The sequence below is a fragment of the Anser anser genome, assembly GCF_964211835.1.
Source record: "Anser anser genome assembly, chromosome: 4".
Classification (NCBI taxonomy): domain Eukaryota; kingdom Metazoa; phylum Chordata; class Aves; order Anseriformes; family Anatidae; genus Anser; species Anser anser.
Window position 1 is genome coordinate 72,915,262 of NC_139724.1, and position 24,305 is coordinate 72,939,566.

Consider the following 24,305-nt stretch of genomic DNA (forward strand, 5'->3'; position numbering starts at 1 on the left):
AGAGACAGAAACATGTGGTTGCTAAAAATACCCCTGCAAAGAGAATACATTCCCTCTCCAATGGGAGCGTATAAATTAATCCGAGTCCTAACATATACAACCGCTCGTGGCTGGGAGCAACAATTCCAAACGTGGGTTTTGGAGAGGGGTTTCCTAATGCAGCAGAAGACCCAGCCCTGCACCTTCTTCCCTGCGTAGGCTGCCAATATTGCACGGGAGATCTTCTCCTTCTGCCTTTCCTGCTCCCACCCCCTCGCCCTCCTATGGGAAACGGTGTGGCCGGGGGTGGGGGTAGGCCAGCCCTTTTATAAGCGTGGTCCTGTGGCAGGACGAAGTTGACAGGAGTGACGGGAGGTTTGGCTCGCTCTGAGATACCCTGGGGGTCCCGGGGATGACTAAAGGGGGAATGGAGTCAGTCGAAGTGTTCACGTCTGAAGGCAAAGGCAGGGGCTTGAAAGCGCAGAAGGAATTCCTGCCCGGGGATGTCATCTTTGCGGAGCCAGCCTACGCTGCCGTGGTTTTTGATAGGTAAGAGAAAAGTGCTCATAAAACTGAGATCGAAAGTAGTCTTGATGCAAAATGTCATCTGGCTGGGCGGGTGAGAGCTTGAAAGCGTCTGGATAGCATCAGAGAGGGGCGTGAAGGGAAGTCAAATCCTAGCTTACAGCGAGTATCCTTCCCGGGGCTCAGACCTGCTTTTTTACTTTAAATATGGCACGATCTTCTTCCAGGGTGTGACCTTGCGAGGTGCTCGGTGCTGTCAGCTTTTACCAAAGGCAGTGAAAGCTGCATGTGCTCGGTGCCTCACAAAACTGGACCCATGTTACGCTGCACTGAGCTGCCAGGAGTGCGTGTAACTCAGTTACTGCAGCCTCAGACATGCTTTGCTGAAGCCTCCAACGTGAAATGTGTGATAAAAGTGAGTTGCACTCTGCTGTGCTCGTGTGTATCATCCCCCCCCCCCCCCATACAAATTCATAGCCAACTATCTTCAAACTAGAGGCTCCTGGGGATCTGCAAGTGGTATTGTTTCTCTTCATTAATTTTATATTTCTAACTAGCTAAGTTAACTGGAGACAGGTTTCTACTTTCACTCTTGTGCGAGAGTAGTTTTAAGCTTTTTGTTCATGCTGATACAGCTAGAAGCTAAATTTTGGTGCAGGTGCATTTTTCTTTTCTGCTGCTTATTTTAAGGATGAACAGCATTCGGTCAACCTGCACTGCTGGAGTGGCAGTGGCTGGTAGGTGCCCACTTCTGCCCTTCAAATCAATGGAAAATTCACTTAATTAGCCTGAAAGCTAAACGACACGAAGAGACAATTTCTATGTTAATCTCCTTTGGAATGAATTTAGTCTAGAGCCTCCGACATGAATGGAATTTGTTCAGCCTTATAATGCAGTAACCGAGAACAGAATTTGTCCCTTTTTTTTTAAATTTTTATTTTTTATTTATTTTTTGCCCAAAGTGCCAGTGCCTTTAGCAAATGTTCTGCACACTAACTAGGGCAGTGGGTGATCCTGCCTAGCTGGGCTTTCCGTGATTGAATCAGTTCTGCTAATGGAGTCTGCAATTCAAGCAGAGCTCCTACTTTTGTTTTAACGCTGGTCATCTTGGAGCCTTTAAGTTAAGTGCTGTAGCTACAGCTGGTATATGCTACTGTGTGATCTGACAACAGCAGAGAATTAGGGGTCAAACAGTAGGAAATAATTTATTTTTTTGTCTTTCATTCACTTTTTCCTTGCCCTTTTACTGTCAGTGGATGAACATATTTGTGAATCTATACCATAGCAACAATGATACTATTTTTAATTTTTATTTTAATGTGTCTTTACAAGAGCTCACAATTAAAAATCTTTTTGTTTGTTTGTTTATTTTAAAATGTTAATTTATTGACTTCTTAACCCCAAGTTCAATTACAGTAGTTAGTGACAAAAACCTCTCTCCTTGACGTGTCCTTCTAGCTCTCATACTTTCATTTCATTGTGTCACTAGTTGGGATCTTGCTGTGATACTGTGTTTGCCTCGGAAGTTCCTATGGACGATGACTTCTCCCATATGCCTTATTAAATATACTAATTAAATCACTGAAAACGTTTTGCCTTTTGATTGCTGGTTGACAATTTCTGTCCTTCTACCTGAAATGTTGTGAGCATTGATGCACATAGGAGAGCAGCCCAGGCTGCAGTAGGCTTAGATTTCCAACAGAAAACATCAGAAGGGGAGAGATGTGCCTCCCTCTTTAGCCAGGCTGTGGTTGTTTAACTACCAGAGCAGCAAAGAGGTAAACACATCTCTCCTCTGTGACTGCAGAGAATGGGGATGGTTTCAGTCATTCTCATCTCTGCTGCTTCTTCATGCTGCCGTGCAGTAGCAGTGGGCTCTCACCCTCCTGGGGCATGTTTCATCCCGCAGCACTTTGTATGTGTCAGTGGTGAAATCCATTCCCAAAATCTCTGAAGCAGGCATTGCCAGCTGAATACTCGTCAGTTAGCACTCAGCAGGGGATATCCTGGGCCTGAGTTATAAAATGAACATGCAATTTTCTCGTGAAAACTGTTCTGATGTTTGTCACATGCACACAGGGCTTTGGTTTTGAAGGTACCTTGCACCACTGTCCCAGGGTGTTCAGTTGCATATAGCTCCAACTGAATTGACTGAAATAAAAGGGTAGCCTGGGTCCTTCTAGGACGAGCAAGAATAAATCCACACTAGCCATGGTGGTTTTGCCCTGAGAGAACTGCTGTTACCTTTGCGTCGGTGAAGGGTCCAATGAAGAGGCATGTGTTTTTCCATGTTTTTTTTCCAGGTCCTAAATTGGTATTGACCCTACACTGTTAAAAAGGTGCTCAACCTGCACAGGGACACCCAAAGTCAGTCCATCATCCTAATTACCATCAGCATCTTAGTCTCTTGCTGAAAGCAGTGTGTTTGTGAGTTATGGAAAGGGAATTCAAATATGAGTGACTGGTAGGTTCAATTTTTTGGCTGAGGTCCTACCAAATAGGAGGCTATATTTTCCACAGAGCTCAGCTCTCTTCTGCGTATAAGGGAAGCACAAGACTGCAGAGCACTTTGAAAACTTGGTCTGTACTTTGCATCTATTTTAGGAGCTCAGTTCTATGGGAAGTCTGGTCACAGGGTGGATGTTGAGCCCCTGTTTATGCTGGTGAAAACCAAGTTCTGTCTGTTATTTATATTGATGGCCATAATACTATAATGACCACACTGCAGTCTTCTGTGTGACTGCATGCAGTGTGGCAACACAGCAAGTGAAGTGAAGGCATCTTTTCTGGGTTAGTGGGAGCAGCTCTTCAGAGGTACAGCATTGTTTTCTTGGTGTGGCCATACTGCAGAAAATGATTCCACTAACATGGTCAAAGGGCTGGAGCAGCTCTCCTATGAAGACAGGCTCACCTACCTTGGTGAGCCAAATGGCTTTCCGCACCCCACTGAGTGTTTTGACTGGATCTCTGCTTAGCTAGGGCACAGATGCAGTGTCTAAACGTGCAGACTGCATCTCACCCTGGAAACCCCTGAAGGTCCCAGGGACCTAAGTCACTGCGGCTGTTGGGCGCATGTCCTCTTTAATCCAGTGACAGTCATCTGAGCAGCAGTGCCTGAGACTTCTGGTCCAAAAGTACAGCAAGCTCACAGTGAAGCTAAAGAAGGTTCCTACAGACATTGGCCAGCTCATCTCAAGGCTAACGTTTTGCTTAACACCATAGTTACGTGGTGTTGACTCCTGCATCAAGCCCATTACTTCTACCTGAACTAGAGCAGACTGGAGAGATGGTGAATGCTGGCTGAAAGGGGGTGCAGGTCTCAGTGTGATCTCCTGCATTTTGCTGTTCGGATAAAGTGCGGACAAACTCTCCGATCTGTGTTTGAATCAGCCTTGAAATAGCACTCGGAAAACAGCAGTCAGTGGCAGGCCCTCTTTGCCCTAAAGTAGATTTGGAAGGTTGAAAATATATCTTTGGTATTCTACCCTACTCTACCCAACCCTACTCTACCCAACCCTATTCTTCCCAGCCCTACCCTAATCTACCCTACCCTACTCTGCCCTACTCTACTCTACCCTACTCTACTCTGTTCTGTTCTGTTCTGGAATTCTTTGCCTTCGCGGGGTCCTTTTTTGATTTGCAAAGCCACCGTGCATGCCTGGTTGGCCATTACCTTCAACTGAAGTTTGTACTCGTGCTCTGCTTATGTGCTGAGGTTTAATCCTTCCCTCCCTCTTCCCTCTCTCTTTGAAAGGTCTCCTTTCCTCACAGCTCCCTTCAGGATGATGACATTCCCATTGCCTGGCCTCAATGTACAGTATGTGACCTTCTCCTCTAGCATGCACGTTGGCTCTCAAACCTGTAAGAGTTTACATTTCCTACAGGCATGGGTAGGCCCGATATATTTCTGTCAACCTTCTCTTGAGGGGTTTGCTTTTTACCAGCGGGATTTGAGAGAGAGTAGTCAAGGTAAACAGTGTCACGTGGTAGAAAGCCAAGACCACTTGAAGATCTGCTTGATGAGTGATGTATGAAGCAGACATTTTCCAAGGGAAATGCGGGGAGCTCCGTTGTTGTAGCTGGGATGACCTAGGGATATAAGGAATGCAAAATTTTCCATAATAATATGACTCTGAAAGTATTATGGAAACAATTTTTTTGAGTTGACACCAGTAAAAACTGAGAGGTAATGTGATCATATTCCTTTTTTTTTTTTTTTTTCCTGGGCTTTGAATTTTTATTCTTAGTTCAAAAGCTTAAGTAAAACTGGGGAGAAAACCCAGCTTTTTGAAAGGAAATCACAGCCACACCTCTTTAAAATGAGGCTGAGAAAGCTTGTAATGAAAGACTAAAAATAAGAAAGTCTAAAACAGGTCTAAAATAAATCATTCACTCAACTCAGATAAACTACAATGTGTCATCCATGGCATTTTGAAGATAAAAGTACTGAGCTCCAACCCCCCGCTTTTAAAGGAGCAAAACTCTTCTTGCACTGATAATTCACCATTATAAGTATCTCCAGGAGAAGCCGAGTATTGAATACCTCCCTTCTTCTTTCCATGCTGAAGGGGTAGGTGGATTTCCTTAGACTGCTGGGTTTAATGTGTTAAGACCTTGCCTTGAAAGCCAAGTGGACTTTGCGTACACCTCAGGCTATTCTTCTGCAAGCTGTTGAGGAGAGGGATGCTTAGCCAGCCAATAATAAATACGAAGCAGGTGGACTTAGGTGTAATTTATGTCGTCTGTGTGTGTCATCTGTCGTGTACAGAATAGAATAAACTCACTTTGAATAGTTCGTGAGCTTCTCAGCACGTCCAGCAGCCATTCTGTGAGCTCCTCCTCTGTCCCTTTGCACGGCAGCCATCTCACTTTGCCTTTTCACATCAGCGAATGAGATGCTCTGGGGGCTGGGTGCGAAACGGCTGGCAGGTATTTGGCTTGGGCATGTTCCAAAGACGAGGTGAATATATTTCCTACGGCAGTGCTCAGCCCTTTGACCCGGCAGGTCTGACGGATCTGAATGCATCTGAATCCAATCCAAGCAGTTGCTAGAGCTGGTTGCTGCTTCTGCTCTCACTGAGAGCCATGCCTGCGGGAGCCATGGTTTAGCTACCAGCGCTCTGTCACCTCTTGCATTAGCTGGCTGGCTTCTTGAATCGCTGCTTTTGTGACAGTAGTAGCTGTGTGTCTCATCCACGTAACACCAGAGCTCACGAGCCCCTCAGAGTTCAGCTCTGCTGACTCTTGGATGAGAGGCCAAGGAAACCTGAGGCTCCCCAGAAAGTCATTGGGTGAGTCAGCCAGTGGCATCTGCCCTCCAAGTCCATCCTAAATCCCTGACCTGGCAAGGCCGGGGTGAGCTGAAGAAATCACTGTGCTATTGAAGATCCTGCTTTTGGCCAGGATAAAATAAAGATGTTCTCACTATCTGCAGTACATGAGCACACGGAGGCAGGGAATGAATGGCCGAAGGTCACCCTAGAGGCCACGGCATACACTGGCACAGCAAAAAGCAGTCTCATTGTACCCGTGTTAAAGCAAAGGAGCAGAGCACTCAGTCTTTAAGGGTTCAGACCTCCACAGTGCCTGGGCAGGTGCCACACATCTCTTCCGAAACCTTCAGAGCTGCCTGGCCATGAAGCATCCTGACCATGCAGGAACGGGCTGCTGTCCCTACAGGGAGAGGAAGCTCTGTCTGGAACCACAGAGCCACAGAATGGCTTTGTGTGGAGGGGACCTTAAAGATCATCCAGTTCCAGCCCCCTGCCATGTGCAGGGACACCTCCCTCCAGCCCAGGCTGCCCAAAGCCCCATCCAGCCTGGCCTTGGGCACCTCCAGGGATGGGGCATCCACAGCTCCTCTGGGCAGCCTGTTCAGTGCCTCACCACCCTCAGAGTAAAGAATTTCTTCCTAATACCTAATCTAAATCTACCCTCTTTTAATTTAAAGCCATTACCCCTTGTCCTATCACTCCACCCCCTGACAAAGAGCCCCTCTTCTGCTTTCTCGAAGGCCCCCTTTAGATACGTGAAGGCTGCTATAACCCCATGTTTGGTTGTGTTAAACACTTCCGAAGCCAGCCAGAAAAGCTTTAATAGACCAAGGAGATTGGGTTTAGGACCAAGAGATTGGGTTTAAGACCAAGAGATTGGGTTTAACCTCAATTAAGATACCCCATGTCCTTGGGGTACCCTAACTATTGCAGAGGGGATGACGGAGGAAGATTGCGGACCACAGCAAGCCTTTGGTGTTGTCTACCTCCAGGACGGATGGCATCAGAACCTGTCATAAGGTCAAGCCTTGGGACCAAAGGAGAGTCCCATTTTGCCGTCCTCCTTCAGGGCATTTTTCTCTGAGCACCTCTGGCACGGCAGGGGATTGCAGGACTCAACCTGGGTGATTTAGGTGCTTACAGGGATCAGGCAGTGATTGAGCAACATTTGTTGAAGATTTAGGCAAGGGGGCTCAAATACCTGTGTCTCCTGGTTATTATTATTTTTTTTTTTTTTTTTACAGCACCAAGAGTAGGCCCCAGTAGGCCTGGGACGTTATTAATACATCCATTCTTTTTTAAAACCATTTCTGAAAGCTCAGGATCTCATGAGAGTTTTGTGAGAAATGTGGTATTTTTTATACCTGCCAGCCTACTCAGATTACTATGAATAATCGTATCTGCAGTTTCACTGCCATATGAACTGTTCTTTTGCTTCCTCAGGAAGTCTTGTATAATGTGTTGGGGTTTTTTTTGGGTGCATTTCTGCATCTCCTCAGAAACTAGAGCTTTCTAGGGCTGGCAGTAAGCTCCCCCAGTTAGGTAAGCTCTGGAAACTCTGGACACCCTATACAATAAATAGCAAAATGCAGAGCCAATATTTTGGCACTTTTTCATTCTGGGAGAGGGGACTGGGGAGAGACAAGCCCCTATTTGTGGACAAGAGTTCTGCTGCACCATATTCTCCTCCAGCCCCTCACTGCTCTGTGCAGGGAGACTCCTTTAGATGCCTGCTCACTTGCAGACTGCCCCCAAAACACGTGAGTGGCAGGAGGGAGCCCCGCTCCCTGCAGGAGATATCTCCCCGTGCTTCCCGGCGCAGCTCAACCCTGCGGGTTTTATCAGCTCCCTGCCTCTCCTTTGCCTTACAAGGAGCGTGATCTCTCTTGCACCTCTCTGCCCCCCTGACTTGACAGCTGACAGAGCCCAGCCTTGCATTTTTCACCACCTCCCAGCTCTTTCATTTGACTTAACGGAGCAGGCTGCGTCCCCCTCCCTGGACACGCGCTCCCCCCATGCCCCGTGCCCACTGCTTGCCTTGCATCGGGCTCTCTCCGTGCACCGGCACTGCTCCTGGCATCTCCCAAACCTCATTTTTACACGTGGTGCTGCCTGCTGCAGGTCACCCTGCTTTAGATCGATGGCCCTCTTCATCTTGCAAGAGCCAGTGCAGCGGGTGGGTTGCGTCAGCAGCTCGTGCAATAGTGCCAGAGGAATGAAAATGCATTTTAAGCGTGCTGGGATAGATATAAACATGCATACGTATGTTTATACATATATATGTAGACTGGATAGGCAGGACTGTCTTGTGACTGGGACTCTGGGGCTATGGGGCTGATTCCCCCTTGTGGCAGTCTTCCCGCGTGATTGTCAACACAGTTTTTGTTTCCTCGTGCCTCAGTTTCCCTGCGGTGGGCGATAATGTTCCCCTGGCAATGAAGCCTCAGCGGTCAGTGGGCTTTCTGCAGTGAGGAGAGCTTTCCTTCCGGGGCTGGCAGTGTCTAAGCAATAGGAATTTGAATCCTCCCCTACTGTCGAGCCTGGCTGGAGGCAGAAGTGAAGCGTGCAGTTGCTGGAGGAGCTGATTTTGGGGGGCAGCAGATCAGGGAGGGAAAAGCCTGCTGTAGCAGCAAGGGGAAAGTCCCAAGGGGTCTCCTCCTCCTTCCCAATAAAGCAAATGCCAAGAGCAAGCAGCTGGGCATGTGACACGGAGCACACAGGGGAGGTTTCCCCTTGATCCAGGACCCTGGGCACTCTTGGAGGGAGGATGTTGGGTTAGTTTTCATCCGTGCCCTCTGATATATTCCTCCCCCTTGGTTATGGTTACATATATACAATTGTAGGGTGCTTCTTGGAAATCCAGTTTTGACACCCCCAAAGAGGAAACCTGCTCCTTTTGAAAGCTGTTTTCCAGCTGCCCCATGGCCATCTAGCTCACAGTAAACCACAGGAGCCGGAGTAGCCAGAGAGCAGCACTTGCTGCTGGCACCAGAGAAAGACACTTCAAGCTTTGGGATTTGAAGGAGAAATCTGCATCGCCAGACCATCTGCAGGACAGCTTGAAGTGGCCTGAAGAACACAGTGCTAAAACTAACACCAGACTAAACAGGGAGTTCATGCCCTGAGAGCAGAGCACATCCTCACAGGCTCTGTGCTGTTTATGGGTGGCGTATCCTGGGCCACCGACCAGCACTAAATCACTGATGTTCTCAGCTCAGCACCGCACTAGCCTTGTGAAGCTGAAAGATCTGTGATCCCTTGGATGTATTAATAAAATCTTATGGTGGTCATAAATGCAAGTACGGCTCCTTAAACTCGGTATTTCAGTCCGCCCCAGGTCCTACCCCAGCCAGTGCTCCTGTGAGCCCTTGAGAACTCATCTTTCCCTGTCTTCAGCTGTTTGGTGCTGCCTGTCCATCCTGGGGCAGCTAAAAATCCACCTGACCCTTGACAGTCATGCCTAGGGGCTGCTGAACAGCCGGGAGCCTGCCTGGGATCCGCAGACCCATGCCAAGCATCTTTCTGGAGTCACCGGGGCCAGGAGAGCCCCAAACCCACCCAGCCTGGAGCCGTGCGCTGCCGTGCCCTGCTGTTGGGCAGCCACGAGAAGTGCTGTGCTTGCAGGAAGGAGGAGGAGATGTAAAACGCCTTGGGATGAGGAGGTGGACCAGGAAGGAGGCTGTTCTCTTGGCGTCCTTTTGTCACTTCCAACACAATGTCAAGTGCGATGCTGCCCGTATAGCTACGGCTCTGGTCCAGTGGCGAAAAGGAGTGACAAGCAAAGCTGCTGTGCAATCCATGAAAAACCATCTTGGTTTCAAGCAGGGTTTCTCTGTGCAACCACCTCAATCTATCGTTGCTCTTTATCGTGATACCCCTGTGGCTGCTCACTGCCAGAGCATTTCGGATGCGTATTTGTATCCCCACAGCACGCCTGTGCCTCGGGAAAGCTTAGGATAGCAGTCAGGACAGCTCAGAGCCACAATCCTCCCTCTCACCCAATGCTTTCCTAAATCCCTCGGACCCGGTGGTGGTTGCTGCTCTGTTTTGAGCCACATCCCATGCAGGATGGGGGATGCAGGGCCTGGGATGGGTTCCAGCTCAGCCAAATCCGGAGGCTTTGCAGGCAGATGAAGCTCTCAGGCTGGCTCGCTGCCTTCACATTGTTCTTCACGTTCGCCTGAGCAAGAGATTCATTAGGCATCTGCTTTCTGCCCAGCATATGGGTGGCTGAGACTTCAGCACGGGCCAGACAGAGAAGAAGAGCAGGCTGAAAACCCTATTCACGGCGGCAGTGCTGAGGAGGAGCAGACGAGCTGCAGACAAAAGGGCTGAGAGCCGGGGAACGCTTTATTGCCTTCCTCCTTTAAACAAAATGTTTGCCTCTTTGGCATAGCCAAGCAGCAAAGCAACCTCACTGCGCAAGCGGACGAGGATTAAACCAGGTGGGATGTTTCTGTGTCCTCCCAAAATGTCTGGGGGTCTATCCTGGGTGGGTGGGAGGAACCCATGGGCAGGACCCTTGCGTGGTGGAGCTGCCCCATCACCAAGACATGAGCCCGTGTGTCCTTCTGTCCTTCCAGCCTGACACACGTCATCTGTCACACCTGCTTCAAACGCCAGGAGAGGCTCCACCGCTGCGGCCAGTGCAAGTTCGCCTACTACTGCGACCGGACCTGCCAGAGGGCCGCCTGGCTGAACCACAAAAATGAGTGCTCCGCCATCAAGAGGCACGGCAAGGCACCCACCGAAAACATCAGGTGGGAGCTGGCCCCCAGGGCTGGGGCTCACCAACAGGCCTGGGGGTGGTGGGAGAGGATGGGGCGTCCCTTGGGAGAATCACAGAGTCACAGAATCACAGGATTGTAGGGGTTGGAAGGGACCTCAAGAGACCTTTGGGTCCAACCCCCCTGCCAAAGCAGGTTCCCTAGAGCAGGCTGCCCAGGCAGGCGTCCAGACGGGCCTTGAATATCTCCAGAGAAGGAGACCCCACAACCTCCCTGGGCAGCCTGTCCCAGTGCTCCGTCACCCTCACCGGGAAGAAGTTCTTTCGCATGTTGGTGCGGAACTTCCTGGGCTCCATTTTGTGGCCATTGCCCCTTGTCCTGTCCCCTCAAACCACTGAAAAGAGGTTGGCCAAATCCCTCTGTCTCCCACACTTAAGGTATTTGTAAACATTGATAAGAGGGTGGCGAGGAAGAGCTGGGTGTCCTGCCTCAGGTGGGCTGGAGGCAGGAACTGCTTTGGGGAAGGCCAGAAGCGTCCCTGAGCTCACAGGCTGGGGATCTGGAGGATGATCTGTGGTGTGACAGGGTTGTGCTCCCACTTTTTTTTGGTGCAGGGCCCCAGAAACTCTACTGCAGATTAATGTGGTGAGGAGAACCCGCCTTGGGCAGTTTAGGAGGTGGGGAAAATCTGGGAGAGGCTGAGAGGAGTTGGGCTGGTCCCCAGCTTGCCTCCTGGGTACATTGATTTAGATTCACGTCCTGGCTCTGTGGTAGGAAAATGACGGGAATCCTCAGGGAAACAGGGTCTGGAACACTTCTGCAGATGAGAACACAGACGCCACAGGAAAATCCCACACCTTCCTTTCCTTCAAAACTCCTGGATGGGGCCAGCCATCAGCCAGGCAATGCAGGACCTGTCCTGTTCCCACCCCTAAAATAAATTTCGGTGTCCCTCCGGTCCCTGTCCTTGTGCTGGGCGGAGGAGCACGTGGCTGGCTCTGCTGGTGCATGGTGCTCAGGGCTCTCTCCTGGCCAGGCTGGCGGCTCGCATCATGTGGAAGATGGAGAGGGAAGGCAGCGGGCTGTCGGAGGGCTGCCTGGTCTCCATCGACGACCTGCAGAACCACGTGGAAAACTTCGGCGAGGAGGAGAAGAAAGACCTCCGTGTCGACGTGGAGAGCTTCCTGGAGTTTTGGCCGCCCCAGAGCCAGCAGTTCGGCATGCAGTACATCTCCCACATATTCGGAGTGGTACGTCCGAGGGCTGGGAGGGCAAAGGGGGGCTGCTTTGAGTGCCATGGGCTGTGCCAGGTGCCCAGAGGAAGTCTCATACCAAGCCTTGATAACTCTTGACTTAACTCCTATCTTGCCCTTATGAAGCCACAGCAGTTGGACAGGCAGTAGCTGCAGGCAGCTTGAATGCTGTCACGTTCCCCATCTGCACTCACATGGCGAAACTGAGGCCCAGCAAGGTCAAGGTCTGGATTTTTTATCTGTCAAAACATGCAGACAAGTGTCTGTCTCAAACTCAGGTGCTGCACCGGCATCACAGTTCCCAGTAGGCATCTCTCTGCACCTAAAAGAGCTAAGAAAATCTATTTAAATATATATTTTTAATATGTATACTTAAATAGTATATAGCAGATCTATTTTAGTGTATGCATTAGTCTATTATATATCGTATACATTACATTTTTGCATATATATATATATAAATAGGCAAAATATACAAAATATACTTCATAATGTCCTTTCCTAACACGTTAACTACACATTTTGTCCTCAGTGTAGCAGAGGGAAATTCCCTGAGGCCATTTCAGGCTGAGCAGCTCTGCCCCCAGCCCTGGCACAGGCTGGTGCATCCTCGTCCATGCTAACCCCACGGGACATCGGTTTCCCCTGGGGGGACACAGAGCATCCTTTGGTACTCACCCCGCAGAGCAAATCCAGCCCACTGGGCACAGGGAGAGCCACGTGCTAGCAACCAGCACGGCTTGCCCACGTAGCAGTAAGGCACTTTGGATGAAGCACAGCGTTAGATAAGAGAGGAAATAAAACTATTAAGGGATTAAAGCAATTAGCAGCTGAGTTAATGATTTCCTTTGGTATATCCTATCGTACTTGTGTTTTGCAAATTCTTTGCTTGTTTATGTTTGTGACTCAAAACTGTTCCCTGAACAATTCATATGTGATAATGTATTGTACAGAAAATCCTAATCACTCACTCTTGGTATATATGTCACCCCAAAGTAATCATTTTGAAAATTCATTGCCTGGGACTCATACCAAACTGCTGCAATCGGTTTTTGTCAGCTCTGGGGGCCACCCAGCAGATATGTGCCCAGGCTGAATGCAAGGTTAATTTCCGCCACTGACTCCTGGTTTTTAAGCGTGAACTTTGCTTTCTGCAAATGCTCTGCTTAAATTGCCTCAAATTCATTCTCCTGTGGCCTTTTCCTGAATTATTTGCAGAAAGCGAGTGTAAGGAAAGCAAAGGACGGTCAGGCAAAATATATCTGAAGCATCCTGAGTGAATATTAACAGGCAGTACTCTGCAGCGTTACTCAGCCCTGCTCTGAGCTGGTCCATCTGCTGGAGTCCTGCATCACGTCTCTTTTTCTGATGCTTTATCCCAACTAAAGATGTCATTTCTACAATCACCTCCTACAACAATCTTGCAGGCAATCCTCCTTTCTCCCTAAGGTTTGGAGGTGGGATGCTGGAGATGCACCTCTCCTAACCATCAGCAGGAGCCGAGACATCCTGAGTGTAGCTGAGCTCAGCTTTCTCTCCTTTAATGCTTCTTCCCGCCTGTGTTTTGGGACTAGATCAACTGCAACGCCTTCACCCTCAGCGACCAAAGAGGACTGCAAGCTGTTGGTGTGGGAATCTTCCCCAACCTCTGCCAAGCCAACCACGACTGCTGGCCCAACTGTACTGTCATCTTCAACAACGGCAAGTGAGTGGGTTTCTTCCCTCAGGCGCAGCGGGGATGCATCCTAACAGGCGACTCACATAACAGACTGCTAACCCCAGAGCATCAGATCCCTGCCCCAGAAAATCTATTCATTCTCATTTCCTTTTGTAATCCAGAACCAAAAAAAGCACAGGATTTTCTTTCTAAAGAGGAGCTGTTTTATCTCTGCTTGTTATTTAAAAAATTGCTGTCTGATGCACCAAACAAATGCACACAACTTATCAGCAGGCTTTGACCTCAAATCCAGCAAACCAGCAAATAATTTCCCCGTGCGTCTTGAAATCAGACTCAGACAGATAAAGTGGTAAGTAGCTGACTAGATCACTTTAATTGAAGTTTTATTTGCAAACAGTTAAGGAACAGCTTTGGTTAATGAATTATTGAAGATTAAATTGAGTCCACAGTCCAAGAATTTTTCCATAACCGAAGCTTGCAGTCAGCTATATATCACTGTTACTGATGTTCTTTTAGCCATCTATAACACAACTCCTCATCCTTGTGAGAGTGTACAATCTTTATTAATTACTGATTAACTATTTAGCAATGGGTTCTTAATGACAAACATGACTGTTATCTGCAAACACATGCAAGTGCAGGATACCCCAAGGCACCGCGCATTCCCCATTGCCACCCAAACCCTGTAAGAAAACATCTGCAGGACGTGTGAGATAGGAAGAGGGTGAGAGGCACAGCGGGGAATGCAGGGAAGCCCCGGCAGAGCTGGGAGCAGCAGCTGCTGCTCTCAGGGCTCAGGGCAGGGATGGGAGGGATGTTCTGCCCCCCACAGCCTCCTCCCAGGCCAGAACGGGCATAAACCACTGCTGATCCAGCAAGCGCATCGTGTGCGAGGCATTAGCTGTGGGGAACTGCTTGCCAAAAACTCCACAGCCACAGCATTTCATCAACATTTTCTGCTTGGTCTTAAGATTTTATAAACTCCTGTGTTCAGCAAGCTTCAGTGCTGAGCCTAAAAGGTGACCCTGCAGCCTCCTCTTCTTTAATTAGTGCATCGCTTGTGCACCCCAGTTCTCACTGCCAAAAAAAAAAAACCTACAAGCTCCCACATGTGGCCTGTTACTGACTTGAATAAACCTTAACGGTCTAGTTGGGTTGTGCAACTGTCCCGGTTTCTTGTCCTTCTGTGCAAATCTGGTGATAAGACCAGCTACTGCTGCGGGAACCGAGCTCTCGATCAGCGCTCAGGGCACAATACCGGGTTTGGGGACCCACTAAACTCATCACAGAGAGCACAGACCTGTTGCTGATATCCCAGTCTAATTTCCATTTCAAGCTACGCTTTGCAGAGCATGAGTACTGACGGTGGCGGTGACGTTTCTGGTCTGTGCAGGAGAACTAGCCCCAAATAGCAAAATGTCAGAAGCGGGTTTTGCTCATCCTCTGGCTGACAGCACTCCTAAAATCACGGTGCAGGACAGCTGTCCCCCAAATCCACTGTGATAGGGTTACAGCAGCTGTAGAGGAAAAGCAGAGCGCTTTGTGCCCTCATGCAGCGAGACACGAGCCAGGCGCCGGGAGCCCCATCGCCCCCAGCCCAGACGATCCCAGTTCGCCCAGTTTCTTTGGTTGTACTTGCACCTGTGTAAACTGCAGATGTCTGTTTTGTCTTTCAGTCATGAGGCTGTAAGATCAATGTTCCACACACAGATGAGGTGGGTCGTTCCTGAGAGCATCGTCCTTCCCCTCGCCCCGTACCCCTCATGCCCTGTGTTAATGAAGCTGCAAACAGCACCGAGGGGCTCCGAAAGCCCTCCGTGTGCAGACAATTTGACCTTCTCCTTCTTCCGATCTTCTACTCCTCCCCTGTGTAAAGCCCCACTAAACCCAAACCTCACTTAACTCTGCATTTTGTGGTAAATTAAAACAATAGCAGTAATGCCTCCCCGACTGCAAATTCCCTCCCTTCCCTTCCAACCTTTCTCGTGTCTCCCTCCCTTTCAATATTTCCCCTCCACTTCTCATTTCTCCCCCCAAACGACCGCAGCAAGAGCATGAAAGTCAGAGCAAGGTCTCGCTAATCTTACACGGCCCAAAATAAAACCTTGCGTACTACGAGATGGGAAACGGCTGCATTACTGACATACTAAACAGCCCATGTTTCTTGTGCAACAGACAGTGCCCTTTGAATGCATTGACTACAATAGCAATACCATGAGGTGTAGGCTTCATCCCTTTTTTTTTATGATAATGCCTGATTAATGTTTTACCTTTTCATGATGCCACTGCTACCTGATCCAAGCATTTCGCTTTTGATGAAGAAATCACTAAAATGTGTACAAACAAACAAACAAAAGAACAAATTTTCTGCTTATCTCACTTCACCTGGTATGTTATAGTCAGTCCAGTTAAAGGGACACTGTTGTCTTTAAACTTTGATTTCAAACAAGCAGGCAATATCCTCGAATAAAAGGTGAAATACTTTTCCAGTGCCTTTCCTCACCACTGACTCAGAGCATTACAATTAGGACCATAAAAATGGGCAAATGCGTTTTACTTCTGATTAAAGTTCTCCTATTCCTGTGTTTTGAGCTCCCTGGTGCTCGCAGTGCCAGTGCCCACACCTTTCAAGGTCTGCGGGGCTATCTCGGCCGACAGTGTCTCTTTAACTGTAGCATTTAAAATATACCATCTGTGTCCGGGCTCGTCCGAAACGCTATCAATCCCCTCGACCCAAGGGATCATGGCTTAAAATACACCTACGGTGCTTAGGCTACCAGGGGCATCATAAAAGTCAAGGCTTGCTTCTGCTTCTCTGGTTGCATGAGTCACGTTAACGAGGATCCCGTTAAGTGTGAAGGGGAACGTTTCTGTGTGTAACTTTCTGATGGAAATTGCTCTGATTTGTGCACTTTCTCCTGGAGTAGCTGGTCGCACCTTTCTGCCGGTGGCATTTTCCCGTGGTTACGGCAGAACTAATAGCTGCCCTTCGTGATGATGGCATGTTCGGCGATAAATTCAGTATGGAATATGCTGTTGATATGACCTAGTGCCCAGAGAAGGTCAAGACCATCCTCAAAGAGTAGTTTTCACAGCAGCTTTAGCACAGCAGACAGACTTAGAGGTATGCCCCTGGAGAGTTTTCTAATGGGAATTACAATGCCTTTACAGAAATATGATCATGCAGGAGAAGTTCCCCCCATCCGCCCCAGAAGATGCACCTGGGTATGCCTTTGGTGAGACCTTCACAGGGTCCCACCTAAAGGACTTCGTGTTCAAGTGGGAGCCAGCAAGCCCCCCCCAAGTCACAAAAAACCCACCGTTGGGTGCAGCAGGATCAGGCCACCGATGGTGAAAGACCCCTGGGTGACTCCCATCCTGGTGGCCTCACTGTCCTCGAGCTTTGATGCGCCACTGCCCTGCTTTTAGCCACCAGCCTTGCTGTGGTGCTCAGTCCAAGCACTTCCTCGTCCTGGTTAGGCGGCTGGGCATCCCCCAGGAGCCTTCTCCTAAAACACGGAGCTGAGCTGATACAAACATCCTGGCTTCTGGATGAGCCCTACAGCGAGGCACTAGAAGATGGGGAAGCAGATGGACATGGAAACACCACTCACAGTTGGTGTTTCTGGGTTAATCAGCCCTCTGTGCTTATCCAGACCCCGTGGTGGAGAGGTGGCCCAGATTAACTGAGACATTTCTCTTGCTGGAGTGGAAGTGCAAGGGCATTTGAGATGTTTTACAGGGTAAGAGTTGAGATAAAGGCAGATACAAAGATCTGGCTTTCCAAAGGCCTGTCATCTTGTGAGGGTCTGCCGTGGATTTTGGTTTGGTAACAGACTGGTGATTTCCTTGTGTTTGGTATTGGCACTAGGCATCGGATCGAATGGGCTATAATAGAAAATAAACCATTCCCAGTGAACTGTTCCTAAGTGTTTATGTAGAGATGCACGAAAAGGGGTGTCCCTTTTCCAGCACCCAGCGGGAACATCTCTTAGCTTTTCCGAGTGAAAATGATACCGAAAGCAGCCTGGCTCGGGATCTGGGAGTCTGGCCAGCGATGTGTGAGCAGAACACAAGCGGCGCTTAAAAAAGCCCCAGAGTCCAAACTCAGCATTTTGCAAGGCTCGTCGTGTACTTCTGATCTCAGGCTTTTCTTCTGGCGAGATCCCCTGTGGCATAATAAGATTTTATGCCTAAATTTACCCCTCCATTCACCCTGAATGGAACATTTTCTGCTTTCCAGTGTATCCCAGGCAGGGACTGGCGGAAGGGCAGGAGAAACTGGTGTGACTGTGTTTTCACTCCCTATTCAGTTAACTGACTGCTGCACATCCCTGCATTGCTAAAGCAGTACCTTAGGGCAAGGGCTGACCTCTGGGGCCATTAGCAAGATTTGTCCCTGGTGCCTCAATGGCTGCATTCGCTTCTCCAAGTCCACATCTTGCCTTCTTTGCACCCAGGATCGAGCTGCGGGCGCTGAGCAAGATCTCCCCGGGGGACGAGCTGACCGTGTCCTACGTGGATTTCCTCAACGTGAGCGAGGAGCGGCGGAGGCAGCTGAAGAAGCAGTATTACTTTGACTGCACCTGCGAGCACTGCAAGAAACAGATCAAGGACGACCTGATGCTGGCGGTGAAGGAGGGGGACCACAAGGTATGGCCCTGCGGTGCCCACACCCAGAGGTGGCTCCATCTCCTCCACAGCCTGAGGACACTCAGGAGCAGCAGAGGCAGGTTTTGGCAGAAGCCCAAACAGTTCTAATGTGAAAAATGAGGTCAGAACTGAAACATTATTGAGCCCAATGCCAACTCAAACACACCGTGCAAGGTTGGTTTAGTCCCTGCTGTGCAACATGCATACAGCTTTTCAGTTTTAAAAAGCCCACAAAAGTTGCCTTTAGCTCTAACCTGACAGTCCATCAGGCAGAATGCTAAAATCTTGGAAAATGAGGTCTAGAGATGACAAAAATGCTGACATTTAGATCGGGCTTTTTGTGAGGAGCTGAATGGAATTGAAGTTTTGAACAGCAGGACAGGGAATAATATATTATTATGATATATATGTATTATATATATATCTATAATTCATGATGACAGGACTAACCGGCCCTGCTGAAGCTGTGGTATTTGTAAAAGATGTACCATCACGCTGGCTCTGGAAAGGTGGGAATCTGATCTTCCAGCCCTCATTGCACCAGCCGGTCACAGTGAATTTGATCTTTCCCCTGGCTTTCCTCTGTGCATGGCTGCTTTGGGCAGACTTACTGGGAAGAATTAGTGTGTTGGACCATTCATTTTCCAGTCACCTGTGTTTTCTCTGGAGGTCTGGCAAGTGACTGAGCGGGAGGGCTGTGTCTTGCTGTTGGCATTAGGATATGTTTCTTGGCCAGCAGCTTCAATTTCTGAGCATGCTGGTAGCTGTAAGATCTCCTTTTTGGTTCCTTTGCCCAAGGATATAAGTACTTTATTATTATTATTTTTGTTTAATCTGTGACAGTGTTAGTTTAGGAGGCTTCTACTCCTGCAAGCTTTACAAAAAGCAAGCTATTGCAAAAGACATTGCTATATAATCCCTTTTCCAAATTATCAAGCTTCATTTTAAAGCTAATCTTAGCTACTGGAACTCCCCACTTCCAATGTAAAGCTGTCCCAGAGGTAGAAGCCCTTTCCCCTGACTTCCTCTAGAAGTATTTCATAAAAAGATCCCAGCTCTGCTCTCAGGAAAATCTCAGCACCTGCTGTGGAGCATTGAGAGGCACCATCCCCTTTTCGTGATCATTCCAAGCGCCCTGCAGTGCAGCGGGAACACACGCACTTTCAGATATGTGTGCTCCACCACCTAAAGCTGGCTTAAAAAAAACCACAAACACCCTTGTAACTATGCCAGGTGCCTGATTTCAGCTATTAAAAATACCGTCCCTCCCTGACAATAAGTATCCGGACTGAGCTCACCCGCAGAGCACGCCGGCTGTATCGCATTCCCCAACCCAGGCTCGCTCTCCTGACAGCGGCAGCGCTCACAGCTGTGTGGAAAAAGCTCTCTGAATACGTGCAGGATTGACACCTCGCATCCCCAACAGCCGCTCCGGCCTCCGGTCCGTCACCTCTTCCAAAGAGCAGCATTGTTTATGATGGCAACAGGATTAGGGGGCTAGGAAATGCAGGAGGGGGTTTTTATTAGATAAAGCTGCTGTGGAAGTGCTGTTAAAGTGCCTATTCTGGGAGTCTTTGCTCAGACAGCAGAGCGATGCGATTTGCACTGACGTTAACGTTGCCTTTGAATGTGCTCTTGCCACTAGGACACCCCGCGTACTGCTCAAACAGCTGCTACCATCTGATTAGCTGTGATCGTTCCTGTCTAATAACATGTAATAATAAATCATAACACATACATACACACCCATGAATATATGGGGCATATAGCTCTGAAAAGCTTCTGTTTTCCTTCCGTACTAAATTTTCAAGAGTTTGAAAATCCAACTTCGAACAGCTCAGAAAAGGAGAGGATACCTGATGGTGCTGGATAAAGTTATATTTCAGCATTAAATGGAGGGGAGCTAATTAGGGGCTGGTTAGTGTTTGGCCAGGCGTGCCTGGGTGTGCATCATGCCTGGATGTCTTCCAATCCACGGTGGAATCCAAACGTCTCTGAGGTATATGGGAAAACACGTTTCACTCTCTGGATGCGACTGAAATCTGAGGTAAACTGTCTTGGGGTATTTAGATCTAAAGGGAGCAGAGTAGGTAAAATTTAGTAATGTAATCTTTCCTACCCTTATTCCACCTAATTCCTCCTCATTTATTCCAGGCAGCTGTGTTAGGAGCTCCTGGTACACACCGACCAGTATCTGTTCACCTTCTCCCATTTTCACAGCCTCTGTGGCTGCTCGTGAGGCCTCCCGGTAGCAGGGCCGATTCTGTCCTTTCTCCAGAGGAGAGAAGCAGACAAAAAGAATGAGGAACCAAGCCAGATGTATATGGCTGCTGCCCTGATCGGTGGCCCAGCCATGCTCTTGCTGAAGCCAGCAGGAGCTTCACCCCTGAGTTTGGTTACGGGATGGTTTAAGGCCAGGCCTGGGTAGGCCTGAGGAGGCATCCCAGCTAACCCAGCCAGCAGCAGGAATGGTGGGTTTTCCTCACCGGGTTTCCTAATTTTGTCCCCAGCCCTCTGCAGAGACGGTGAAGGAGGTTATCCAGTTCTCCAAGGACACGCTGGAGAAGATCAACAAGGCCCGCCTGGAGGGAGTTTACCACGAAGTGAGTCCCCGTGCTTTTGTACACATGGTGCTAGGGACAGCAGGGCTCGTCCCTCTTTGAGTCAATGATTTATGGGTGAAACAAAGACCCACCTCTGTAACCTGAACGTCCCCAAGTGCCTCCTGCCCTCTTGGCAGTTCGAATCGCAAACGCTGGCACAGATGAGAGATGGGCATGGGGCAGTGCCTGTCTGCAGCCCCACGGGGCGATCAGGAGCATTCCTTGCATCAAGTGTGGCAGGAGGTTGGGTGGATGGCATGGGGGGTACAATCACGTCTTCCTCACCAGCGGATGATTTGAGCCCCAGTCATTTTGTTAGACTGATGTTTCTGGACAGATAAAAGCATATCCTATTTTCCACAGCCTTCACAGAGTCTGACTTGGCCTCTAGGGCTGGTGTGGACCACGCAACACACAGGGCTCTGGGGGTCGGATTCAGGCTGATGCTGCTCTGGCTTTCTCTCTCCGCTTCCCCTGGATGCAGGTTGTGAAATTGTGCCGTGACTGCCTGAAGAAACAGGAGCCTGTGCTGGGGGACACGAACCTCTACCTCCTGAGGATCCTCAGCATCGCCTCCGAGGTGCTCTCCTACCTCCAGATGTTTGAGGAAGCAGCTGACTACGCCAAGAGGATGGTGGACGGCTACATGTATGGCATTGCCCTGGTTTGGCAGCTCTCTGTGGTTGTACAATGTTAGGCAGTGTGTTATAGAAATTATTTTCTTAGTCTGTTCCCATCAGGACAGCAGTAGTGACATTCAGATTTGGTCCCAATTATATTAGCAGACGGAGAGCCCCTTTCTAAATGCACAAGAACTCCCAAACACCTCAGTTTACTGAACTGTAACTGCCAAGTGGTTTTGGTCATCTTTCATTAGCCTCTTTGATTTGTTTAGAAGCATCTCAGGGCTGCCCTGGTAGCAAAGCACAAAGCCTGGGTGCAGGACAGAGTCGCTGCAGGGCATGGTCTGTTCCTCTGTGGCCTGTGGGAAGGAGAAGTCGTAGAGAAAAGAGAAACTGTCAAACTGATGGCACTCAGGATGCCCCTTGAATATGTGGATTTGGGCCTTGGCTAATGAGAATCTGATGATTGTTGCATTCTCAGTTAAGGCCTTCATTAAATCTCTGATTCTATGTTTTGTGCCATCTGGGCTGTAGGGTCAGGTCTGGGTTTTGTCTGTGTCAAAATCCTGTGGAATGATAAACCTTGCTATTCTCCAATCCAGATGTCCAGCTCACACTGTCAGCAGGTTGTTCACTCTCTTTCACAACATCTCGTGTCCCTGTGTAACTCATGCCCTCCTGACCCTTTTTAAGCAGGGCTGCACATTTAAGTGGCACCAAATTCAATAGGGTCTTCACCTGAATACACAGTCTGCTCTTCGGAAAACATGTCACATCGTTGACAAACACTTGGGAACTCAGATCTCTCCTGAGCTAAAATTACTCAATGCTTTTCCAGGAAAATATACCATCCCAACAACGCGCAGCTGGGGATGGCTGTGATGCGGGCAGGAGTGACCCACTGGCATGCTGGCCTCATCGAAGCCGGCCATGGCATGATCTGTAAAGCCTACGCCATCCTCCTGATAACCCATGGACCTTCCCACCCCATTACCAAGGACCTGGAGGTAGGTGTCAGGATCTCCCTTCTTGTCTCTGCTATCCGCCCCGGTACAGTTACATTCATTATCATGTTACAGTGTGCTGGAAAATGCTTGTTCCTTCCCATCGGAAAATTTCATCCCTGAAAAATAGCTTTTATCCAGCACCAGGACATGCATTAAAAATAGCCAGTGAGCCCCTGAATCTTTTTTTGAAACTGCTGTGCCCAAGGACAGAGGCTCCCATTCTTCAAACAGCCTGATTGCATTGCTCCCAGATGGATGGCATTACAGTTTGACTATATCAAATTACGTATGGGGGACCTGTTCCCAGCTTACCAACCAATATTCTTCATCTTATATTGGTGACCATTCTTCTTTATTTACCCCTCTCCAGTCCTTCTGGGCTGCAATGCATTTTTATTCACAAATGACCAATAGGTCTATACCCTAGCTTAGGGCCAAGACCTGCAGATCCCAGGGGAATTATATCTGCTCAGCTGTGATGAACTCCTTACAGTTGCATCTGGGGACTGATCATTTCTTTAACCTTTAACTCACCCAGTGTGACCTGCTGGCTTTACAGAATTCTCCCTTATTAGCCAAAAAAAATTACTCAACACCAAATGAAATCTTTTATTGATGTCTTAGTCCCCATTACAGCAGAGCTATAATCTTAGTGCAATTTTATATCATCAGAAAAATAATTATCTTAGGCCTGAAGCCAAACTGGCTGTTGGCTGTTTGCCTATATGTATATATATCAGGGGGTGGGACTCCAGCACCTCCATTTCCCTTTTCACTTTCTTCAGGATGAAAATAGTGGATATATGCCACATGCTTACTTCTGTGCTCCTAAAGAAGGTTGAAGAAACTCACAGACAGGTGTAAAAACATTTCCTAAAATCCCTTCTGAACCTATGCCACAATGCAGCATGATGAATGACTGCTCATGGTGAATCCCGGGATGTTTGGGAGCGTGAGGTTTCCCAGCAGAAAAGTTGGGTGCAGAAAGGGCTGATGCCTTCTTCACCTTCATAGCTCACAAGCAACCAGGACTGAGAAAGTAAATGCTATCTGTGTCCAGTCAGCCCTGGTCCTGCTTTTGGGACACCTGGAGCAGGGTGCAGCAGCCATTACATGCTCTAGGACACGCCTGATGGCTGGTCCCCACTTTCAGGCCGTGTGTTTTTCACTTGCTTTGAGATCTGTGTCACAGGTCTTTAACCTGTTGTGTCCTTCAGGTCATGCGTGTCCAGACGGAGATGGAGCTGCGCATGTTCCAGCAGAATGAGTTCATGTACTACAAGATGAGGGAAGCTGCCCTCAAAAACCAAAAGATTGAAGTCATGCCTGAACCCAGCAATGAGACCGCACCCAGCCTCTTCCACAAGAAGGAATAGACCCTGAACTTGACACAAAGTCATGCCTGTGGGGCATCGTCACCTGTGGCACCTGGGGAACGTGATCTATGCATGAGACACACCCATAAGGATTGTTTCCAGTGGCACCAGTCTGAGAGCATGGACCTGCTGGGGGAGAGTCCTGAAAAACCTTCTGAGGGCTCAAAGCAAAGGAGCTCTTGGCAGAAACAACATCCTTTTTCTACCACTAACATTAAAAATCAAAGCAAGAAACCTGTTTTAAAGTTATTTACATTCTTATTGAAAGCCTGTTTCTCTCTGAACCTGAAGTCCTTGGTTATTTTTAAAATTGTTTCTTTCTAAATATTTTTTCCATCGCTTCCTTGTTGATGACATCACTTCTTCCCACTGATGCCTATGGGTAGCTGACCAAGGGATGGTAGAAGTAGGAAGCTGGTTCCAAGAAGAGTCTTGGGCATTGACTGCAGAGTGGCTAAGGCCCACAGATTGTATTTAGTGGAAAGTAAGTTTTTTCTGAGGAAAAAAATGATGAAGAATGATTCTGCAGGTGACACAGGTACAAGAATTCCCTACCTGCTCCTCAGCAGAATAGCAAGGAAAAAAAACCAAAAACAAACAAACAAAAA

General features: G+C 48.6%; 1 protein-coding gene across 2 annotated transcripts; it reads left to right on the top strand.

The window, feature by feature from the left end:
- On the top strand, nucleotides 1-23,931 carry SMYD1 (SET and MYND domain containing 1). 2 transcript variants are annotated; one of them, XM_083833043.1, is made up of 10 exons: nucleotides 1-528; nucleotides 10,361-10,537; nucleotides 11,541-11,754; nucleotides 13,332-13,462; nucleotides 15,112-15,150; nucleotides 17,896-18,088; nucleotides 20,599-20,691; nucleotides 21,176-21,339; nucleotides 22,153-22,321; nucleotides 23,539-23,931. In XM_083833043.1, exons 1-10 carry the CDS (start codon nucleotides 392-394, stop codon nucleotides 23,695-23,697), a joined length of 1,476 nt encoding a protein of 491 aa, XP_083689169.1. In that variant the 5' UTR covers nucleotides 1-391; the 3' UTR covers nucleotides 23,698-23,931. The 2 variants fall into 2 exon arrangements, with proteins under 2 accessions (XP_083689169.1, XP_083689170.1); XM_083833044.1 differs by lacking the exon at nucleotides 15,112-15,150 and having other exon boundaries at nucleotides 7-528.
- Nucleotides 23,932-24,305: the final 374 nt, after the last annotated feature.